Below are 23,662 nucleotides of genomic sequence, written 5' to 3' on the forward strand. Positions count from 1 at the left end.
ATCCCTGTTTTGTTTCCACAGATCTGGAACCACAACCTGATAAGTGACGAGTTCTTGGGCCAAGTGGCGCTCACGGGGGATCCCAGCGACCGGCAGTCGGTGCACACGCTGCACCTCCAGGACAAAGGGAACAGGAGGTCAAACGATCTCCCTGGAACCATTGCTGTGATGCTGCTCAGCAGCAACATCCTCACTAATGTCTGAGTACTCAAGGATGACTCTTCTGGTGCCACATATGTGAATATGAACATGCATACATACATATATACATATATATAGAGAGACACACAGAGCCTACCTACCATCTGCAAAGTGTATATGAACCATGCATGCATTCCACTCCAAGGAGCCAATCTTGTGTTTTCAATGTTAAAAAATGGTGCCTTTTTTGGGGGAACCGCAAAGATCCTTCTGCTGGCGTCCTCTGCAGCCCCTCCTGGCTGCCAGGTGCGCTGTGGGACTGCTGTGAGCACGCTGTGTGTCCTGACAGCCAGAGCACGATGCCCTGGGGCTGTTTGTTTACACAGGCTGGCACACACACGTGCCAGCACGCACACACGTGGCCACCGCGGTGCCACCAGCTGCTTCAGTGCATCTTCAGTGTGTCTGCTTGGGCTAAGAGTAGTGTGCATGGAGTTGTCTCCCTTGAAATCGCCATGTAATCACTTATCCGTGGAGGCACCACAGCAAAGGAGAAGTGGAAAAACAGATCGGGGCCTACTGGATGTTTTTTGGGTATGGGTTTGCGTACTGCAACCACTAGGAAAATGCACCAAGGCAGCCCAAATCCACAGGGGCAGCAAGAACATCATGTTGGGGACAAGCTGTCTCCACCCAAGTCTTGTTCAAGCCCATGCAACTCTGAAGTATAGAAAGATTTTGTCGACAGTTGTGGTGGGATAACTGTTCTCTGGGGACAGGTTTCTGAATCAGTCTGGACCCAGCTCCTGTGGGTGCCTCCTGAACTCCCATGGTGCCTGCTGTCTCCGTGTCCCCATCCCAAGAGCTCACCCCAGGAGCTGGGGTGGGTGGTCTCCTGGGGCAGCTCAGTGTTTAGGTGAGAGAAGATCCATAAGAGAAGATTCGTTCCTCTGAAGGCCAAAGTGTCAAGTTCAAGGGATGGGAGCTTCGCTCCATGGGCTCCATCTGTACTGCTGCCTACAGTGCATCATTTCTCAGTGCCTCGCTTTCTCAAATTCTTTTTTAAAATAGTGGGATTTTAGCTTGTACTAGAGGAGCACTGCTCCCAGTGCAGCCTGAAAATGCTGGGAATATTTAATTCATACCAGTGTCCATCTCTCACCTTTAATTTCCAGTCTCCTGTCGTGGAGGATGAGTTGCACAGTCCTAGAGCCAGTCTCATGAGCACAACCCAAATGCATCCTCGGGGACGTGCCTAGGGCTATGGTCTGCTCCTGATTTCCATGAAAACTGGGTTAATCTTCCTTATTCCACTGGGTGGCAGAATCTGGCTTCTTATAAACCATCCCCGATAAACCAAACAACAACCCGTTGTCTGGCCTTTCAGCAGCTGACTAGGACAAGTTTCAAACCATTTTTTTTCTCCTGTTGTTCAGGGTTTTTTATTCATGTGCCTTTAAAGTGGTGCAAGTTAAGGGATTTTTCTGTCAGATTTTCTAAGCAAATATTTTGCAGTCATCTGCAAGCAAGTGGAAATTAATACATATGATAAAATCTTTGAATCCTGGTAAATTTTGACGGGGGCAGAGTCCTTTTCCTGCAACAAAAGTGAACAGAAAAGCCTTCTTTTGCTATAGCAAAGGGTTTCTGCTTGTCCTCCTAAATACTCATGTTTGTCCTGTAAGTCTGTTTGGGTTTCTTTTAAAGTCCCTAAAGGTCAGGTAAGTCTTAAATATGGTGAAGTGTTCCCCAGAGTACCTGATAGCTCAGTTCTTGATGGAACCAGAAGCAGACAGTGCAACTGCATTGATTTTTGCAGGCTGCTTTCCCCCTTTCCTCATCTTCACAGTCCTGCAGTTATGAGGGTTTTTTTTTACCAAATTTGCTTATGTTCTTAGGTCTTGCTCTTCAGTACTTAAAGGCAAGCAGCAGTCCCATGATGTTCTTTCCAGATCTCAATTACTCCTGGCTTGCATTGAGCACCCTCCAACTCCAGGTGCCATCACTGGGACCAAATTTGGTTCAGTGTCTTGCAGAATTGACTTAAATGCTCCTGGTTAGTTAAAGCAACTTTTTGATTCCAAGGTCAAGGCAAATCCTTGAATTTAGGAAGACCAAATCAGAGATATTTTGATTTTATCCTAGTTTTATGTATGAGACTCATCACTGACAATAAATGGAAGCAGGGTTGTGGGGTTAGAAGGTACGATTTGGGTCTTAGGAAAAGATCTCACAGGCTTATGTTCAGAGTGATATGTGAGATGATACCTCTCCTGGCAGGGGCATGAGCTGTTTGGCATCACAGGAACATGACAGGAGCTTTGCACCATCATCAGCAGATGGAGGAATCCAGCCTGTCTGCATTAGCCTTGTTTTCTCAGGAAATCAGGCTAGGGTTAAACTTCAGCACAGGAGGTCCAGGAGTGCCCTACCATGTGCCCAAAGAGCAGTGCCAAAGCTCACCAAGGAGTTGTGATGCCCTGGTACCCATGGGCAGCCTCCTTCCTCCCTACAGAGAATCAAGCCATAAAGAGAGGAAAGGCAGCTTTTTAATAGCTTCTTTTAAAAAATCACTCTATATCAGGACCAAATTGTCTTAATATCAGTAATATTTGTCCTTTTTTTTAAAGAAAAAAAGAAAATTTTGGAAAAGTTAGAGGAAAAGCCTTCTTCCCTACATTTCCAATGGAAGAACAAAAATTACCTTTCTTACCCTTCTTTTTCTCTTACTTGTAGAGCAGATGCCATTCTTATTGTTGATGCCTTTTCTCTTTGAATGAAGTAAACAGAAATATTCAGGGGGTTTGGGGTTTGGGGTTCTTTTTTGAGAGGAGAGCAGGTCTGAAAACCACTTTTCAGTCCCTCATGAGTGGGGTAGGACATGTGTCTGATTTATTTCACCTTTCTTTTTTTAATCATTTCAATGGTTGCAAGCAGCCTGGCATTACACTCCATGGAATCCATTTCTTTTTGACATCTGCCTGTTAAAACAGGCTGTGACTTGTCTTCATTGCCAAAAGCACTGACGTGTCATGCTGCACAAGATCAGAGAGTGGTCCAAACAGAAAGCCAACACTGTACAGCTGTAAACCTCCTATAAATAAATAAATTGTGTATATTTTATTCAGACTCCTTTCTTTTGAACTGCTGTGTTCTTCCAGAATGCTTTTGATGGGCACAAGGTGGCTCTGCAGAGCCTTTTGAATTTGCTCGATTCACCAAACTCCATTCAAGTTATTTTCCCTGTAGACTTTGAGACTGAGGCAAGGTGATCTGCATGAGTCTTTCACACAAGGTTACACTCACATTTGCTGAGGAAATCCACTGTGGGAATGGGAAATCTCTTCTGACTGTAAACCTTTGCATCCTATGCCCCAGACTCACTACAGTGCAGGGAACTTGTTTTTTTAAGCCTCACCTGACTTGGAAAAGAGCTCTGTAGATGGCTGAAAAAATAAAAGGCGGGGCGGGGGGGAGTTTATGGGCAAAGTAGGAGGAGGAAGTGGATATTGGATTGCTTTCCCTCAGAAAACAAGCCTGCACAATGGCCATGGGGAGCATTTGAAAAGCCTTGCCCTGCCCATGGGAATCTCCAGTCTTGCTGCTGTAACTCACAGACCCAAAGCTTTGGCACTGGGATCTTGCTTCCATCTCAGCTTCCCTCCACCAGCTGCCTGTGCTCTAAGACTTTGCAGCATGAAGGAGCTGTGTGCTTCTGCAGCCCACCCTTAAGAGCCTGGAACAGACATCTGGAAAAAGCCCTTTTATTGTGGGGTGGAGGTATCTTCCCAAACTCTTCAGCTTCTGAGATTATTCTCTGGGACAAAATGTTTCACCAAATAATAGATAGAAAATGAGCATCCTACTCCTCTGCCTCCACCACTGAAACAGCTTGCAAGAACGTTTCTTAGGGGAAAAGCCTTACAAACACCTCAAACACTTCAGTCTCCCAAACATCCTGATACTCTCCTGGAGGATGTTCTCAGCAGTAGACGTGGCTGGGCACCTATGGGGCTGTGATGCTGGACATAGCACAGGAGCTCTGGTGAAGACCAGGTGGCTTTACTGAGTCTGGCTTTGTGCACATTCTAAACAAAAAGGTCTATGCAAGCCTGGATAAGCCACAGACCATCATGCAGGCATGGAGTTTGTGCTTTTCCACCGACATCCACACCTTGATTTTGCTGGTCCCGGGGCAGTGGGCTTAAAAGTGTAGGTTGCTTTGCAGCGCTGCCTGTATCTGAAGGTGTGCACACCAGCATGGAGATAGGGGTGTTGGAATTGGTGTGGATTGCCTCAGCACATCGGTGAGGAGATGTGCAGAGACTGTGCATGTTTGGAAACCAGCAGCAAGTAATAGAGTAGTGCACAGCTCCAGGCACAATCCAGCCCAGGCTCACCAAGGGTCCTGCAGCATCTCCACATCCCCCCAGCATGGTCGTTTGCCAGGGATTTCTGCTCACAAGGTTAGTTTCATACAGTTTCATATTGGTTTTTATAGGGGACTTTTTTAAAGGGCTTTTTGTAAGGGATTGTTTTGATAGAACAAGTGGGGAAGGGCTTTAAAGTGAAAGAGGGTGAGGTTAGATGAGATATCTGGAAGAAATTCTTTACTGTGAGAATGGAGAGGGACTGGCACAGGTTGCCCAGAGAAGCTGTGAATGTGATGTCCCATCCATGGAAGTGTTCAAGGCCAGGTTGGATGGGGCTCTGAGCAACCTGGTCTTGTGGAAGGCGTTCCTGCCCATGGCAGGGGGCTGAAATTAAATGATCTTTAAGGTCCCTTCCAACCCAAATCATTCTGTGATTCTATGATTTTATGATAAATTGGTAGTTCAGGGTCTGCCTTTGACCTGAAAGAGCATCTTTACAGAGGAACAGACATCCATCCTATGGTTGAAAGTTGGTGCTGAAATATTTCTTCTTGTACCTGGATCCCCTATAGCCATGATCTTCCCACCTTAAGCCTGTATACATTCCCTGCCATATGAGCCTTCTGCTGCTCAAAAGGATGAGGGATTTCCAGCAGGAAGGGCTGCAGAGGTAGAAGGGCCTTCAGCAATGGGATGGGTTCATTGCCTGTCCCTCAGAACTGTTCTGGTGCTGCTACATCCTTGGCCAATAGCCCGGGTCAATACCCAGGGATTGGCCATTGGAGTCTGTTCTGTGCAGGTGTCCAAAGGCTCCTTGCACTCTGCAGATCTCGCCTCCAAACGCAGTGGTGCAGTCAGGAGGCATGGCCAGCCCTGTGTTCCTGGCAGAGCCCCCCTCCCTCCCTGCCTTTCTGCACAGGCATGGGTCCTGCTGGGCACAAGGCAAGGCTGCCCAAGCCATTCCAAGCACGTCAGATGCAGTCCAGAACAAAGCCCAGACACAGCCAGAATCTGCCCTCTCATCCACACCAACTATACTGACACAGTGAGAGGGGCTTGAGTGACATTGGGTGTGGCCCCAGGTGGTCACAAATCATCCGTCCTGAGCTTAACATCAGTGGAGTCTGTTCACGGCTGAGGGTTGGGCATCAACAGGGATTTTAAAGGGCTGGGAAGGGACCAGGTGGCTGTGCTGTGACTTCTACATTTTTGAGCAGAGTTCTTGGTCAGCTTTGAAGCGAGGAAGCGCTGCTGGAGTATCACCAAAAAACCACATTCAGTCAGGGAGGATTTCCAGCACCCTCATTTAAAAGTGGAACTTAGAAACAACTTTTCTGATAACACTGCAAATAAAAAGGTGTATTTTGCACCTTTCACTAAATAAAATGACAAGCTTTATACCTAAGTAGAAAACTTTAGTGATGTTTTGTAGCACAATTAAAATCCAGCCCCACCTTTCTCAGCAGGAAGGAAAAAAGACACTAGCCCAGATTTGGGCAGAGAGTCATCAGGTCAGAGTTAAGCTTCTAGGCAAAACCTCAACTCTGAGTTTCCTGGTCCTCAAGTGTTTTCCTGTCCCATTTTTCACATTTACAAGTACACAAGACTGATACATTCAAACAAGGACGCCTGTCAGCTCCTGGCCTCACCCCACAGGACCTCAGTACCATCCTTTGCACAGCCCAGAGACCTCTTTGCACAGGGCAGGAGGACCTTTCCAGCCACATTTTTTCCTGGGGATCCATCAGTGCTCTGCAGCTTCAACGAGGACTTGAAGTTTTACTTGCAGCTAAACTCATATCATGGGTGCCATGAAAACATTTTACTTGAGCAGACAATGATAGGAAAAGGGTGTATGGTTTTAAACTTAAAGAAGGGAGATTTAGATTAGATATTAGGAATAATTTTTTTTACTGTGAGCACGGTGAGGCACTGGAACAGGTTGTTTGCCCAGAGAAGCTGTGGATGCCCATCCCCGGCAGTGCTCAAGGGCAGGTTGGATGGGGCTCTGAGCAACCTGGTCTAGTGGAAGGTGTCCCTGCCCACGGCAGCGGGGTGGAACCAGGTGATCTTTCAGGTTCCTTCCAGCCCAGGCCATTCTATGATTTTATGACACCATGATCCGGGGCAGACCCCAGGGCTGCAGGAGGACGCATCTTTGGGGAGTGGGGATGCGGCGGGAGCGCGGCGCTGGCGATTCCCGGGATGGACGGAGGTACCACCCGCACACACACCCGCACACACACCTCACACCCCCTCACCACACCCACACCCACACCAGGGGCTGGCTGTAGCCCGGCTCCTCCCCCGCTAAGAGGCTCAGCCCGGGCAGGCGCTGCCCTCGCTCGGTGCTGGAGGCAGCGCGGCTCCGCACCGGGCACCAGGGCCCGTCCCCGCCGCCGTCGCTGGCCATGCCCCGCTAAGGTAAGGGGCAGGGGGGCAGGCGGCACCCGGGGAGCCAGGCAGGGGCTGGGGATGCTGCGGGCGGGGTGCGATGCGATGGGCGGCGGTGGGATGCGGTGGGCGCGGTGAGGGATGGGAGGGATGGGGGTGCCCCCGCCGGGGCTGCGGGCAAAATCCAGGATCAAACCTGGGCAGGAGGCTGGGCTCGATGGGAGGGGGGAGACGACACGACCGCAGACCTGCCAGCAGTGCCCGGCAGCCCCGAGCCAGCTCGGCTCCTGCAGCATGGATTAGCGGCTCGGTAATTTCTATCTGCTGCTTAATTTGGCTGGGGTCACCTAGCAGTGAGCTGGAGTGAAGGGTGGAGGGCACTGCCCTCCTGTGCTGTGGTGTGCAGCCCTCCACCCCTTTGCTCCGCAGCCCTTTCACATTCAGGGATACCTCTGAACCTGCTTAAACGTGGGTAGAGGCTTTGGGGAATGTCCCTGCTACATGGATTCGCTGGCACTGCCACAGGACCCCAGGTGTCCTCCCAGTCCACCTCACCCTCTGCTTGCTGTCACGCACACCGTTTAGGTGGATAAAGCACAGCCTGTGCTCAGGCAGGTGCTGCTCTTCGGGGAGCACCACAAGTTTTCCCTGGCTGCAGCGCAGCACAGATTGTGCCCAGGCTGGTTTTGGGGGGTGTCTCCCGGGTCACACCGGTGCTAGTAAGCAGTACTCAGGACATTCCAGGCTATTTAAATTATTAGGACTGTCCCTGGGAAGGGACTGAGGCTTGATATTGGATAGGCAATTCCCACAAAGCAGTTTGCATTTTGCTGCCTGGTTTGGGAGTATGATGTTTTGTACATGGGCTGTGCTGGACCAGCTGAGCACAGAACCAAAGAAAAATCCCAGGATTTCGTAGGATATTTACAATTACAGTATCCTAGGGAAAGCGGAGCAGTGGAACTGGCATATCTTGGTGTCTCTGGGAAGGCTGGGGTGTATGGTGGAGGACCTGTCATGTTGGCAAAATGGAGGGGGAGTCTGAAAGGCAACACACTGGTGGGTTAACACTGCCTGGTCGACCCTTGCTGTTAAGTCTTCCCTGCAGAAAGAGGTGGCAGAAGCTAGAGATGATTTTCTCACAGCCCTAGGGCTATGGTGTTGGTGTGAGTGTTTCTCTCCGTAGTCTGGGCAAAAGGATGTCCACGAAACAACCCTGTGGGGTTAATCTGTGCATTAGATAAACTTGGCAAGGACATGGTTGTTGCAACACTCCTCACCCATCCTCCACTATAGGATGCTATGGGCCTTACTCTTCCCATGAGACAAGGAACTGCAAGCTCTCAACACTGGTAGTGTGAAGGTATGGAATGGATTTGCAGCTTTGTCTGAGCTTTGCCAAAGCTTCAGTCAAAACCTGCATCCCTGTGAGATCCTGTTAAGTCTCCTCATTACCCTGAGCCTAAACTGTCCCAGGGAAAACCAAAGAGGGAAAAACAAGGACAAAAAAAATCCAGGACAGCACTTCTCTCCTGTTCAGTGATGGTCAAAATTGTTTTCACCTGTGGATTTGCAATTTCTGAGCCCTTACAATTCCCAAATATGTGTATCTAAATAGTGTTTAACTTTGTGGTGATGGCCTGGTGACAAACTTTCTTCTCTCCCTGACCTGTTTGAAAGCGTTGATCTTCTGCAAAACTAAGATGTAGGGCCAAAGTCACTTCTTGGGCTTTTTGGGGTGAGACTGGAGTAACTTCACGAAGTTACAGGATCTCCCCACAGACAGTGGCATTTATGAGATTTGACTCCTAGCCAGGGATGACCCTCTTTTCAAGCCAATATTATTTCTAACACACTTCCCTTCCTCAGAGCAGCCAATTCATCTTGCTAGCTGTGAAGTTTCCCCGGGCCAAGGGCTGCTGTACAGTGTTCTGTCTTACGCTCGCTAACTTGTGACTTCGCAATCCTTGGGTTGCCATGGAAAGGATTATGCTGTGATTAATGAAGGCATTGTCAGCTAATAGTTTTTTTCAAAGCCTTTCCTGGAGCTGCAGAGAACAGCTTCCAAGCATGGCAGAAATGGGCTGACAGGATAGGTGGCTGCAGGCACTCAGTCCTGGGCACGTTTTTGGTTGTCCACATCAAGACCAATTAGTCACATTGGCTCTGCCAGTCCCTTTTCAGGCTGAGAGGAAAAACAGGGGGAGTTTATTGTTCTCTTGAAGCAGAGACTGTGTTTTGTTCTCCCAAAGCAGAGTGGGACAAGTGTCACTGTACCAAGGGTTTGGCAGGATGTGGAGACAGCATGTAAGACAGCTTTGCACTGTGAAACCTTCCTCTCTGCTAGGTGATGTCCAAGGAGAACTGATACGGGATGAACCCATGTGTTTGTGACTTTCTGGTCCGCCAGTCAAGTGCTAGGTAGAGCCAGAAAGCTTATCAGGACAGCAGTGTCCATGTTTATGCTGTCTGTCCAACCCCAGGTAGACCCTCCCAATCCCTGCTGTGCCTGGAGCTGTGCACAGAGCCCCTGCTCTGAACTGTAGAAACACAATTGTTGGAAAAGCCCTCTAAGATCATAAAGTCCAATCCTCAAACCAGCACTGCCAAGCCCACTACTAAACTGTGTCCCCAAGTGCCACATCTACACTTCTTTTAAATAGTCTAGGGATGATGACTCCTTACAAACTACCACTTCCCTGGGCAGCCTGTTTCAGTGCCTCACCACCCTTTCTGCAGTGAGAGTTGTCCTAGTATCCAATATAAAGCTCTCCTCATAGTCAGACACTTGTAGAGAGCCGAGTACAGTTGTTCCCAACTGCACAAAGGGAGTGTAAAATGTGAAAATCCAATGAAAAACAGGCAATTGAAGTGGATTGACTACCAAATGAAAATAGAAAAGTTAGAAATTCCTAGTCATAAATCTCTGGGGACCTCTTCATCTCTTGGCATTGTTAGATGAGCCACCCCCAGACCTGCCCAGCCTGAGCAGCTAGGCAGCAGCTTCTACCTTAGCCCAGCTGGAACCTAAACCCTGAGTGCTTGTTCCCATTGTCAGCCTCAGAGCAGTCAAAGATAATCATTGAGCTCTTCTTAGACTGCAGTCCCAGCAAATTCCTTTCCCAGGTTGTTGGTTCAGCTGCTGCCATCCCCTTCCCTGCATTTAACCTGGTGTAATGACACAGCATTTACCTGGGGTGCAGATGACCTGAACACAGTTTCACATGCATGAAAGGAGTTTAAACTTACACTGTAAGGTTTGCTGTAGACTGACAGGTGCCTGGGTGGGGAGGTTTGCAGTGCTGTTGTTGCTGCACAGCTAGCCTGGTCTCCACCTTTATGAGTGTGGGGGAAGGAAGACTCACAAGAGGATATGCCTCATGTTACATGGAGTGTTGGGAGAACGGAGCCTCTGTGAATCCTGGCTTTTCCCTCTCTCCCCATCTGACACTGGCTTGTACAATGAGAGCTGTGCTTGGAAGGGGCTTCACTCCATCAGACAAAGCCACTCTTCAGCTGTTCCTGACTTTGGAAATGGGAAGATGAATCTGGGATCATGGTAGGTGTCAACGTCTCCAAGTAAATGTAAAGAATTTTAGGAATATTATAGAGTCATGGAATGGTTTGGATTGGAAGGGACCTTAAAGATTAACTCATTCCTACCCACACTGCCGTGGGCAGGGATACTTTCTACTAGACTAGGTTTCTCAAAGTCACATCCAAGCTGGCCTTGATCACTGAGATTTAGTCTTGTAAGGCTTGCAGGTTGCAGCTAGGAAACACCTCCCACCCGAGCAGGGCTCAGCTGCCCAAAACACCAGGGCACAGGGAAAAGGTGCTCTGGGCTGTGCTAGACTGGAACCAGGACCCAAATATTGGGACCGAGCCCTTCTGTGTTCCTCCTCATATCTGCCAGTGTCCAGAGAGCACACCTCTGATGATTTATCTCATTTCAAGTCATCTAAAACAAAAATGGTTCCACTGGGGAGAATTCTGAGAAAGGAGAGATGGTCAGAGGTCTGGAACACCTTTCACAGGAGGAATGATTGTTTAGACAAAGGCTCCAAGCTGAGAAGAGATGGGAGGAAGGTATGTTATAGATCCTAGAAGATCATGTTGGCATGGTGAATGCAAAAGCAAGCTTTTCCTTAATTTTCCTTCAAAATACAAAAATTAGGGAGCATCAAATAAGGCCTATAGAGACCAGGCTCTAAGATAAAGAGTTTGCACAATCTGGCATCTGTGGTGCTCCTTATGGCAGAACCCCATAGATACTCAGAGTTCTGGGTTAAAAAAAGCACTTGGACAAGTTTCATTTATAAAAAGCCTCTAAAAACTGTAAAACATATATATTAAAGGAAAAAGAAAACTACCCCTTTTTTGCTCTAGAGACTCTTGAGCTGCAAATTATTAGTTTCTGGGGAAATATTACAGAGTAATGCCACTACATCTGCATTTATGCTGCTGTTTAGGCGTCCTCTGTCAGAGAAATATAGTAGATGGGGGAGCCCACAGGTTGGATCCAGTGTGGGCTATTTTATGTGGAGCTCAACTCACTAAAAAGTTGTTCATGCCCAGAGATCCTCCTTCAAAGAATTCTTCTGAGATACCAGTCTCACTGTATTTCTTAGTTATCTTGGAGAAGATAAAGTGTCAGCACATTATTTTAGTACAAGTGACATGTGAGTCAAGGGAAATACAACAGCACCTGTTTTCTTCTTTTTTCATTGAAAGTATTTTTATTCCAGCAGATACAGAGAGGAGTTTAATGGGATTTCTTGCAGGTTCTCTATCTGATTTCCTGAAAGCCATTAGGGAATTGCCACAAAGATATTGATCAGCTGGATCTAGGCTAGAAAAGCTGGGGTTTGTGTGTGGATTCCTGTGATTTCCAGAGCTGACCCATGTTTTTGTTGGGGTGAGGCTTGCTTTGTAAGTCAGTTTTCCATGTGCCTGGTGTGTGTTGGTATACAGGAGTTTGAATTCATGCCAACAGGAGAGGCTGAGAGAAAAAAATGCTTTGCCTCTTGGTGGCATCGGGCTGCCAGCCCAGGCAAAGCTCCCACTGAGCTCAGTGGGCTCAAACAGCTTCACCATAGCAGTGGGGCTGGAGGGGAAGGGGGAGCACTCACAAACCACACCAGCAGGTAGGGTCCTCTTCCCTGGCTGAGGCTGGGGATCAGGCAGACCTCCTGCACTGGGACAGAGGAGTCCAGCAGGTGTGTGCTGTGGTGAGGAGCAAGGAGCCCTGCAAGCCCAGCTAGAGCACATCAGAGCGCTGCCTCCCACGTCTGAGCCTTCGGGTGTTTTCCAGCATCACCAGAGGTTGTTGTTACGTTGTGATACCCCAGCTATTTCTGTCCTGCTTCTTCTCATCCTTCAGCTTTGCTGGATCAGTGCCATCAAGGCCAGCAGATTTACCCTGGGCTGAGATGAACTCCAGAAGCCACACACAAACACACTGGGTTTGTCTCTCCTACAGCCCACAGAAGGTTTTGGTCTGGAGAAACAAAAGAGTGATCATTTCATCTGTAATTTCTGTGTAAGAGCCTTCCTCAGGTCAAGTCCACTGATAGTCTGCATAAGTTCTCATGGCTGGAAAAAGACTTCTAAGATCTTGGCCAAATGATGAAGTAAATTAGGACTGCAATTGAGTCAGGTTAATTGTACCAATACAAATTAGGGTGGTGGGCAGCAGAGGGTGAAAGTTGTTAGGGCAGCATTATTGCTCTTAGAAAAAATGTGTAGATCCCCCCAGTGCCCTGTTATTATATCTGTTTCAATTCCAGGACAGACTACTCTTCAGAGTAGCAGACCAGGTCCTGTCCTCCCAGCCCTGAGCTCAGCAGTCAGGGAAGATATTAAGTAAACAGGGCTGGAACAAAAGTCAAGCTTTTCAGGTGCAGCTGTCATGTTGACCTCAGCCAGGGAAATGAGACTTGTCTCCAGAAACCACCAATTTCTTAAGTGTAGCTAAGAGCAAATGGCAACTATCAACAGCCACCCCTTTCTTTGTGTGGGTAGCTCAAAGTTCTGCAAAAAAAGGGTAGGAACAGAGCATGTTAATGCTGGAATAACTTAAGAATCTGATTAAAGCTGGCTTTCTCATTTAGGCTGATTTCCATAGGAAACGAGGCTTGTGTGGCCACTCTGCCTGTCCCTTTAGATGTGTCACCTAATCACAGTAGTTTGATGATCAAGTTCACTTCAAACTTGAGCTGTAACAAGGAAACAAAGTTCCTAGACACTTCCTAAAAAGACACAGGTGAGCATGGGAGAAATCTGGTGCCCTGCAGTGTGGCACCAGTGCCTGTTAGACATCTCAGGTGGGGTGAGAAAGCTGCAGAAAAGTCTTCTTAGGAGGGGTTATACTGTACTGATCATCTAGAAATTTTATTATTGGTATTCTGTCATTGTAAATGAGACTTTTGTTAGCATTGCTCCTTGCAGACAAAATTCTGTCTATTTCTGGCTCTGCTGTTTGCCAGGTGGGAACTTGGTGTGGAGCAAGCCACTTTACTTCCTGGAGACTCCAGTCCTTTTGTCTATCCAGGCCATTTCAGGATGCAGTGATTTCTACTTTATGCCCATACAACACCTAACATACAAAATCATAACATGGTTTGGGTTGAAAGAGACCTTTTAGATTATCTCATTCCAACCTCTATGCCATGGGGACAGGATATGGACCCCTTCCACTAGACCAGGTTGCTCAAAGCCCCATCCAACCTGACCTTGAACACTTCCAGGGATGGGGCATCCACAACTTCTCTGGGCAACCTGTGCCAGTGCCTCACCCCCCCTCACAGTAAAATGTTTCTTCCTAATATCTCATCTCAATCTACCCTTTTAGGTGCCCTTTAGTCTAACTCTGCTTTCACCTGTATGAGTGACTTCACCTCAGCCAGATGCCCTTTAGAGCAGAATATCCCATGCACTGAATAACACCCAGCGAGGAGAGCAGATCAGCAGCAAACAGCCCCTGTGACTCAGGATCCCCAGCTGAAAAATTAATAGAACTTTTTGCATGTGCAGCCAATGAGTCAGGGAGTGTCTGTCCCCCTCTCATCTGGACTATTATAGGGCTGATGTCTCCCAGCACTGCCTGCTACTGCCCTGAGGGGTGTATCAAAGGCACCCTGAAAGGGCAGAGCAGAGTCTGTGCTTAATTTTACAGTCCCTGTTTAAGCAAAACAACCTCTGGAGTCAGGAGGAGTCTCAGCATTAAAACAGGGTTGATATCTTATGATTTGAACCCGCTTCATCCTGATAGCCCTTGCATTTGGAAGTTGACCCCAGCCTCTTGAAGGGGCCACCCTGAATTTCTCCAAGACCATGAAAAATAAGAGGATAGTGTTGGGGCAGGAGGAAGGAGGATTTCACTAAAAATCCCAGCAAAGGGGTTGCTGCTGAGACAAAAGCCCTCACAGGATTACAACAGCTTGCAGAAGTCCTGCTCCAGCCAGCATTAGTGGCACAAAAAGGAGAGAGCCAAGGCCAGATCATTAGGGACCAACAAGAGTAGAGGTGAGACAGCTACTTATTAGGCAAATTTAAGGATAGAGAAGAGTAGAGGAGCTGCCTTTATTAAAGACATTCTGATCTGGAGTCATAGGCACAGACTTGCGTGCCCTGGTTCTACTGTGTGACCTTGGGGAAAGTGGCATCCTCCCTCTATGCCTCAGTAGCCCTCTGTGTGAAATGAGGATAGCATTAGCCCCTCCTCCATAAACAGGTTGGGATTCAAGAAGGAGTAACACAGACTAATATCTTGCTAGAGTTGTTGCTAAAACGGTGGCTGCAGTAAAGACTCAGTTTAGAGAACATTTCTGCAGGAAAAAACAAACCGAAAGTGGGTCAGTAATTAATTTACTGAGCTGAGCTAAGTTCAGTAAATCACCTCTGCCATATATTGTCTGGGTGGTGGAAGGTCATCTAGAGACTGTTGTAAAATGGAGCACCTTTCCTTAGATTTCTGGTTCCCAAGCCTTTGCAACCGGCTGCCCAGATAAGCTGTGGATCCCTGCCCATAGCAGAGGGGTTGGATTAATATAATGTTTAAGGTCCCTCACAACCCAAATCTTTCTAGGATTCCATGACCTTTACTGAGTTGTTTTCAGATAACAGAGTCTTTGTAGGTGCCTGAGCAATACAGCCAAAGAGTTACACCTGCATCTAAGCTAAGGGGTGATGTCTGTGGTTCCACTTCAGGGGAGCCTGAGTGGCTCAGAAGGTTGCAGCCTTCTGAACCTGGCCCAAAACAGGATGTACCACGCTTGAATCTCCTCCCAAATCCCAGCAGTGTAAAACACATCAGGCCTATGTCAGCCACCATATCTGTGTATATCGTTTGCTCTATAAACAGCAGGGCTTTACCAGCCCATGAAGGAGCAGGTCCACGGTGACCTCACTGGCACTTGCTGGTCTGCTCAGTCCAGCCTAGCTGGGCCTCTCTGAATCACAGGTAGGCAAGTTCTGAGCTCTGGTCTTGGCACAGTGCTGTCCAGGACAAGCAAGAGGGCTTCCAGTACATCCCAGCACTGTGCTACTCCAAGGAGGAGAATCTAGAGAGCACGTTCATGTCTCAAATCACCCTCAGTTTCAAACAAAGGCTTTACTCCGAATTTGTTCTTGTCATGTGCTGGGCCCTGTGTGTAGGGGCAAGACTTGGGAGTTCACGTACAGGTACAGAGGAGATGAAAACAGATGCAAACACCATTCAGCCAACCTGCAAGTGCAGCATTTTCCCTAGATCAGCTCAGCCTGCTGCGTCTGGATTATGCTGAAATTACACCTGACCTCCTTGCAAAAGGATACTTTATTTGATTAATTATTGTGGCGTTTGAAAACTGCTCCGTGGCTGGAGGCTGGTGCACAAAAGGAAATTGCCCTCGTCGGGAGGTTGTGCTGAGTGCTCTGTGGACAGTCGGGATCGGATGCCACCGTGCTCCTTTGTTCTGCTCGGGCTATGTGAAAGCACAGTGAGGGAGAAAAGGTCAGGTCTTTTGTTCAGCTCCTCTACCTGCTGGACTTTTCGAGGAGATTGAATGCAGGGCAAATCTATTGAACTTCCTGCTGAAGGCTTAAAAAATTGATGCCTGTTCCCTGACCACTCTCAGATGAACAGGCTACTATATATCGATTCTCTGACTTTCCAGAGGGGGGAGTTTTCTGTGATTTCTTGCTTTAATGTAACATTTTGGCTGGGATTTCATTCACTTGAGGTGTTTCTTTCCATGGCACTCTTACCAAAACCCTCCAAACAGAGGTTTTGGGATCGAACCCTCAAGTCAGCAAAGTGGTCTTTTTTCATATTCACAGCTGCTCAGAGATGGAAGAAAGGAGGGGACATAAAAATGAAACCAGTCACCTCAGGCTTCTTCTGTTGTCTATAGAGATAAATAATCCTGACAGATGGAAAGAATGGGGCCTTAGAAGCACTAGTGTGTCTCCATAGTCATGGAGGTGGTCTTAGAGAATCACAGAAACGTTCAGGTTGGAAAAGATCTCTAAGATCATCAGTTCCAACCATTAACCCAGCACTGCCAGATTCACCACTAAGCCATGTCCATAAATGCTTTATCCACATGCCTTTTGAACACTTCTAGGGATGGTAATTTGTGGGACACATATTGAGAAAGTAAGAAAATTACAGCCTGAAAAATATTCCAGGCTGGAGCTTTTCCGCTCTGTTCCCAGCCGATAAGCTGGCCCAGCTCAAGGCTAGGGAGAATTTCTCCCAGGGTGATAATTTGGTCAAAATAAAAAGGAATTAATAACAAGATAGAACACCTGTTGTGGTGTGTGACCAGGCCCTGGGAATGGGGTGTCTTCTCTCTGAACCCATCATCTTTTCTCTACTGTTGGAATTGTGAGTCATGCTATAAAACCAAGTGTGTTTCTGAATAAACTTGTCTCTTTCTTTCTATCATGAAAGATGACCATGTAGCTGTGCATCTTATTTCTGCTGCACTTAAAGGGTTAAAACCCCTTTCCACGGCTACAGTAATTCCACCACTGCCCTGGGCAGCCTGTTCCAATGCTTGAAAACCCTTTCCATGAAAAAAATCCCAATATTAAATTTAAACCTCCCCTGGCACAAGTTGAGGCCATTTGCTCTTGTCCTGTTGCTTGTTACTAGGAGGAAGTGACCGACCCTGCACCTGGCTACGACCTCCTTTTAGGGAGCTGTAGGGAGAGATGAGGTCACCCATGAGCCTCCTTTCTCCAGGCTAAACACCCCCAGCTCCCTTGGCTGCTCCTCATCAGACTTGTGCTCCAGACCCTTCAGCCTTCCAATCTTTGTTGACTTGATCTAACCCAGTGTCTGAATATAAACAGCTCAATCCCACTTTGGGTCTCAGATGGGACTTGGAGCCTGAAAAGAAAAGGTTGAGAACCACAAAGACACCTAAATGACAGCACTGTCATGGGAGAGGGAATGATGGATGCTGATGTCAGGCATAAAGCCACAACAGAGAGATACACTAATGGACTCCCATTCTAGGATTTGCATGCTTCTGTCTTACTCCATGGTCCCAGGCTTGTGTGGATAAACATAGTGACAGGTATTTGCTCCCAGCTTTCCTCTCATCTGTGGCATTTCTAGGAAGAGGTAAGGCGATGTGCAGGCATTGCTTTTCACCATCCCTAGGTAGTGAGTGCATCACAAAGCAGGCTCTTGTCTTTGTGGAAACTTTTGCTTCTCTTGAGTTCTGCTTAAAATTACATCGTGAGGTCTGCAGTATTTTGGGGTTAGTTTTTTGAGTTAGCTAGTTTATCACCTTTTGAGACGTGGTGTCAACTCAGAGTGTTGCACTCTTGCATGGAATAACAGAATGAATTTGGTTGGAAAAACCTCTGAGATCACTGAGTCCAACCTGTGACCCAACACCACCAATAGACCATGGCACTGAGTGCCACACCCAGTCTTTCCTTAAATACCTTCGGGGATGGTGACTCCACCACTGTTGGCTGCTCAGGGGTCTGTGGAGATCCGATGCTCCAGACCCTGGAAGCCGCCAACCCTCCCAGAGAGAGAATCCCTCAAGGGACTGCCTTCGAGGGGGTCTTCTGGCAGGTCTGCTAGCCACCACATAAGCCTCAGCAAGCGTGGCCTGAGATCAGCTCAGTGATTACAGCTCTGCTTGTGAGGCTATCCCAGACCACTCAGGGACAGAGAGACAGGAGGCATTGTATGGAGATTCCACAGAGATTCCTTTATTATCCAGCAGCTCTGTGAAGGGGGCCAGGGATGACAGCTCCCTGAAGAACTGGGGGGAAAACTGGGGATTTTATGGGGGAAAGCAAGGGTGGTACCAAGGGGGAAAAACCAATGGGTTACAAAGGATTAACAGGGGTACTAGGGCATGGTGGGATCACTGAAGTTTTTCAGGGATAGCTCACCATGATAAGAAAAGGCATGCCAACCTAAGGAGCATCTCTCCTGGAGGGTTGAGATAAGCTAATCACAGCCCATTCAAGGGACATCTCTGCAGGGCAAGGCTGCAGGTGGAGCTGAGGCAGGCCCATGGGCCTCCACACACCACCTCCCTGGGCAGCCCATCCCAATGTCTAGTCACCCTTTCTGTGAAGAAATTCTTCCTCATGTCCAGCCTGAACCTTCCCTGGCACAGCTTAAGACTATGTCCCCTTGTCCTGTCGCTGGTTGCCCGGGAGAAGAAGTCGATGCCCACCTGGCTACATCTGAGGTAGTCGTGTAGGATAGCTCAGAATGCACCCCAAACATAGCTAAACACACACAGGGTGTCAGCTTCTTTGGGGAACTGCCTATATTGTCCTCACCTGAAATATGAAGGAATTTGGATAACTCTGCTAGGAGACTGGTAGTGACAAAGCAGAGGATCAAATGGACCCCAGAGGACTGGAGCACCTCTCCTATGAAGACAGACTGAGAGAAGAGATTTGGGTTTGTTCAGTCTGGAGAAGAGAAGGTTCTGGGAGATGTTAGAGCTCTTTCCAGTAATGAAACGGGCTACAAGAGAGCTGGAGAAAAATTTTGGACAAGGGAATGTAGTGATAGAACAAGGGGGAATGGCTTTAAGCTGAAGGAGACTTTATTTAGACTAGATATAAGAGAGAAATTTCTTACAATGAGGATGGTAAGGCACTGGAACAGGCTGCCCAGAGAAGTGATCAATGCCCTATTACTGGAAGTATTCGAGGTCAAGCTGGAGGGAGCCTTTAGCTAGGGGAAAGTGTCTCTGCCTGTGGCAAGGGGTTTGGACCAGATGACCTTTAAAGGTCCCTTCCAACTCAAACTATTTTATGACTCTAAAAAAGCTCTGAGACCCTGCAGCTGGAGATGAGTCTCTATGGCCCTTTCGCTGACCAGTGCAGTGCTTTGCAAAAGCAAACTGTATGACACAGCCTGGAGCTGTCATCACAGGCTCTAATTAGTGCTGCAGCTCTTGGAGGAGGAAGGCACAGAGGATCACATTCCTTTCCTTTGCTGTCCTTTCAAACCCTTCACAGTCTCAGCAGAGATCATCACCTCAGCATTTCATGGCACCACATTTCACAGCTTGTGGAAATCAGCACAGTTTCAACCAAAGTAATTTTATCTCAATCATTTGATACTGCTGGGGATCTGGTTGTTGAGGTTTTTAGCTGGGTCAAAAGAAACAATATTGTTTTCATTTTTAGCTGATCCACAGTCAGCCTGACCAATGAGGAGAGCTCAGCACACGGTTTATAAGTGCTCAGTTTTCAGAGAGAAGCCATATTTTTCATATTGTTCATCTCCACCCAAGGTCTGTTAAAACCATGCCCTATTTTTGGGTACTGAAATCTCGCTGGAAATGCTACCTACTGCACAACCTCGGACGCTCATCTGTCACTCATGTTGTGTAGATGGCACCCTGTTTATTAGTGGTTTCAGTTACGAGCATCATTTCCCCAGGTTTCAGTTGCACTCACAGAATGACAGACAGCAATGTGCTTTAGCACTGCACTTTCTTCCTGGAGCTACTTGAACAGAAAAAAAAGCCCTAATGTACAGAAATGCAAAGTATCTGTGTATGTAATGCAGCAAGGCTGCTCCTGTGCTTGGCTGTTTTACTACAGAAAGCCACCTTGGTACCTGTGGTCTTTTCATCCTGTAGTTATCTGGCTAATGATTAGCAGGTTCTGTGTGTTCTTTTGTGCGGGAAAGGTGTTTTTAGTCCAAGTAGCCGGGCTTTTATGGGTTTGAAGATTCCAGATCTGTAGGATACCTGGAACATCTCTTTTTGTAAAAAAAAAACACCAAAAACAAGCCAGCCAAACAAAACCCCACCACAAAAGACTTCCAGGTCTTCCCTGCCAACAGCATCCGCCCACGAGAAGGAGAAGCCTGACGGGAGTACCCTCAAATATAATTAGCACCTAATCCTGTTCCTTTCATCACTGTAAGGCTGTGTTGCAGGAAGAGCTCGAGAAAAGGCTGCACAGCTCCTGAACCAGCCCTTGTAGGCTGTTTGGTTCCACGGTGTTGTACACCAAGGAGCCCTTCTGAGGATCCAGGGCTTCCCAGTGGCACTTTACCCACCCTGCTATCAGAAATACCTTTACATGTCAGCTTGAAGCTCCACTTGAATTTGTCCTTTTCCCTCAGTTGTCCGGGAAGCTGGATCTGCAGCTGACAGGGAGGTAATTCTTTACACCAAAATACACCTCTTGTTCAAGCAGCTGTTCCTCTCCTGAGACCAGCAGTCACTGGAAATCTGGTAATCACTCAAGTTCTGATCCAAAAGCTGTAGGAAAGGTTTTTCTTAACCTTCAGTGAATTTGGGTCAGAGCTTTTCCAGGAAAGCAGGCTCTGTGCTGATCATGGTGCAGGCAGAGCCTGCAGGCAGGCTGTGTCATGGATGCACCGCTCACGTGAGCAATGGTAATTCCAAATGTTTTCTGGAGCTTATTGCTATTGTGACCTGCCTTGCTGAGGTGAGAGCTTCCTCGCATTCCTCACGTCATTTGTCAGCATGACCTCAAGCCGATCCGTCTGTGCGGAGGCGGCAATTAAGGCATAAATAAGGGAACTTTCTCGGCACCGGTGGCTGCCAACATGTGGCCAGGTGCTGCTTGCCGTGTCCCCACATCCCTGCCACGGGAGTCTTGCACTGTTTGCTCACTTTCAAAAACTCAGGGTGTGCTGTCCTGTGTGTAAAAAAAACAGTGAATACTCTGGGTGAATTCCCATTGCTACTTATTGTACTCCAGGCAATACCATTGCTTTCCATGGGAATGCATCTTTGCTCCACATTAAAGGAGATAATGGGTAACAAAACCAGAAGGCTGGATTTTGCTTCTCTGGAGGAGTTAGAAATGACCATTTCTTCCTGCAAGGATGAAGATACTTGTGCCACAGGAAAAGAAGGTGTAAGTGAATGGTCACTACCATAACACTTCAGTCAAAAGCTCAGATGGGAGAAATGGGGAACATCACAGAGTCGTGGAATGGGTTGGGTTGAAAAGGACCTTAAGGATCATCTAGTTTCAACCCCTTTGCCATGGGACCAGGCAAAACCCTCCATGTAGCCCATCTGTGTGGTCAGTTGTAGTTGGTAAGCTGTGACTGTCTCAGGTGAGAAGCTGAAGGCAAATACAGAGGATGAGGAGATACTTAAATAATTTTGAACACTGAGAATTGTTTGAGCTGGAGAAAATTACCTAGAGAAGTAGTAAATTGTCTCTGTTGAGAGCTTGCTAGCTGATCAAGCTAGCAGGGAAGATTCCTGTTGGTCAAGAAGACGAATGGCTGACATATTCAGACTGAGACCTTCTGACCTGAAAGCCCCACTTCCCACTGAGGACTCTAGGAAGAGTGCAAAAATACAAACTGTCACAGCTTCCCAACCATGCCAGCTTCCAGATGGACAAAGACTAGGAGGACTAGTATGTAGTGACAATGCCTTCCTTCTTTCTGCTCGCTCTCACCCACAGTCTCAGTGTTTAGGGATCCTAAAAACTGACGGGGTTTGTCAGCTTAACCACATTCAAGAGCCATTGTTTTTCCCCCTAATTGTAATCCTGGCTTTGGTAAGGACAAAGGTGTTTGTCTGTCAGGGAGTAGATCTGACCCTTTTATTCACCATTTCTAAGATGAACAGTAAAATACACTGGAAAATCCTTAATCCTTCTCAGATCCCTTGCAGGAGGGCAGGAGGTGAAAGCAGTAGTGTGCAGAGAGCACTGATGTGTTAAATCTCTTTGCTGAGCTAAGGTGACACATGTTTCTGTCAGTCAAGTGAAGTGGACACAAGCAGAATGAAATTGTGGAGTTTTTACCATTTAAAGTGCACAAGGCGTTCTCTGAAAGACAGGCTCTAAACCAAGATGGGTACAGTTGGGGACAGGCATTGAATTTGAATGCACACACCCCATAAATTATTTTTTTTTTCACTGCACTTGCATTCAGGAAAGTCATTTAGGGTGCAGAACTTCAGGAGAAATACCTGAATTTCTTCTGACCAGTGCTTAATGAGCATGTGCTGGAGGATTAGCACCGTGGAGTGATCCCCCATGAAGTATGGCCAGTCATGTGGTTGGACTCCGGTCCTGAAGTCCCAACAAGGGGCACAGAAGGGGCCAGTTAAAGAGATTAGAGTAGCAACCCCCTTTTTGCAATTGCAGGATAATGGTTTGTCCAGGTTCCTGAGACTTCCTCCCTCCAGAGTCCAATTCTGTCGGTTTCCTTTTGTACTGAGGATCTCTTCAGAACCAGGAAAGCCATGGTGGAGATCACTGTGGTGCAGACCTCATCCTGAAGCACTCCTTGGCTTCTGTTGAGCATAGCTTGCAAGCAAGTGGCATGTATAGTTCTGTGTCACACATCAGTCTGCATCCAGATGTCGTTTAAATCCCTTTCAGCAGATGATGCTCAATCAGCGATGGTCAGAAGACTGCAAAATGAACCCTATTTACAAAAAAATACACTTTCCAGAGGGTTGTCTCTGTGCCCTTGGGTTACATTTGAGTGATATGGGAGAGGTGCTGGGCGTGTTTTGTTTAGCCCAGCTCATTTCCCCGACCATCTGTAGAGCTTCTCACAGGATTGGGATTGAAGTGCCGTACACTCACCTGCCAGCGAGGGTCAGAGGGTCCAGATGGCTGTTTTGTTCCACCAGGGCCCTCATGAATTAGTAGGCAGCTGATCTCTCTGGTGCTCAGACAAGCCCAATCCTTATTACTGATCCCTGTGGGAAGAACGGGCAGGGGAGTCTGCTGCTTCCCCTTTGGGGTGATCCCTGCTGAGCAAGCCGTGGGGAAAGGTGACTCTCTGTTGTGTACAACCTCTCCTGCAAAGGCATCATGAAGAGACTGACAATGCACTGAACAAGATCAAGCCTGGCTTGGGATGAGGCTAGACCTTCAGAAAATAAAAATAAAAATAACCCACAGAAGATTCTGGGCACCAAAGTCCTGTTTAAAACCAGACGAGATTTGGTGTGTAAATACTCTTCAAAAGCTGGTGCAAGTTTTGGAAGAGAATGCAGCATCACCACAGGCCAGGCTAAGCAGGATGCCCACACACCAGGTAGTTTTAATGCCAGGAACCCAGATAACCATGGAAAAGTGCTTTGTTTCAGCAGCAGCAGGACAAAAACTGAAGGAGCAGTTCTGAGATACGGACTTACAACTTTAGCTCAGCCTGCTGGAATAGATGTCCATGCACAGTTTTTGCAGTGTGGACACCCAATGGGGCCAGCTCACCTAGGTCACTTGGCTGATTAGCATAAAATTTATGCCTGGGA

General features: G+C 47.6%; 2 protein-coding genes across 11 annotated transcripts in view; both read left to right on the top strand.

Annotated features, from left to right (window-relative positions):
- Window positions 1-3,264, top strand: part of CAPN5 (calpain 5) — a 57,514-nt gene extending 54,250 nt beyond the window's left edge. For all 3 annotated transcript variants that reach the window (XM_088159222.1, XM_014887370.2, XM_088159223.1), the window contains exon 13: window positions 22-3,264. In XM_088159222.1, the coding sequence (XP_088015348.1) occupies window positions 22-204 (183 nt within the window). In that variant the 3' untranslated portion in view covers window positions 205-3,264. The remainder of the gene's footprint in view (window positions 1-21) is intronic.
- A 3,605-nt stretch (window positions 3,265-6,869) lies between these two features.
- The window catches only part of MYO7A (myosin VIIA), a 99,547-nt gene continuing 82,754 nt past the window's right edge, over window positions 6,870-23,662 (top strand). For all 8 annotated transcript variants that reach the window (XM_088159212.1, XM_088159213.1, XM_088159216.1 and 5 more), the window contains exon 1: window positions 6,870-6,938. The gene's annotated coding sequence lies outside the window, so the exon portion shown is untranslated. The remainder of the gene's footprint in view (window positions 6,939-23,662) is intronic.

The sequence above is a fragment of the Sturnus vulgaris genome, chromosome 2, assembly GCF_052056855.1.
Source record: "Sturnus vulgaris isolate bStuVul1 chromosome 2, bStuVul1.hap1, whole genome shotgun sequence".
Lineage (NCBI taxonomy): Eukaryota > Metazoa > Chordata > Aves > Passeriformes > Sturnidae > Sturnus > Sturnus vulgaris.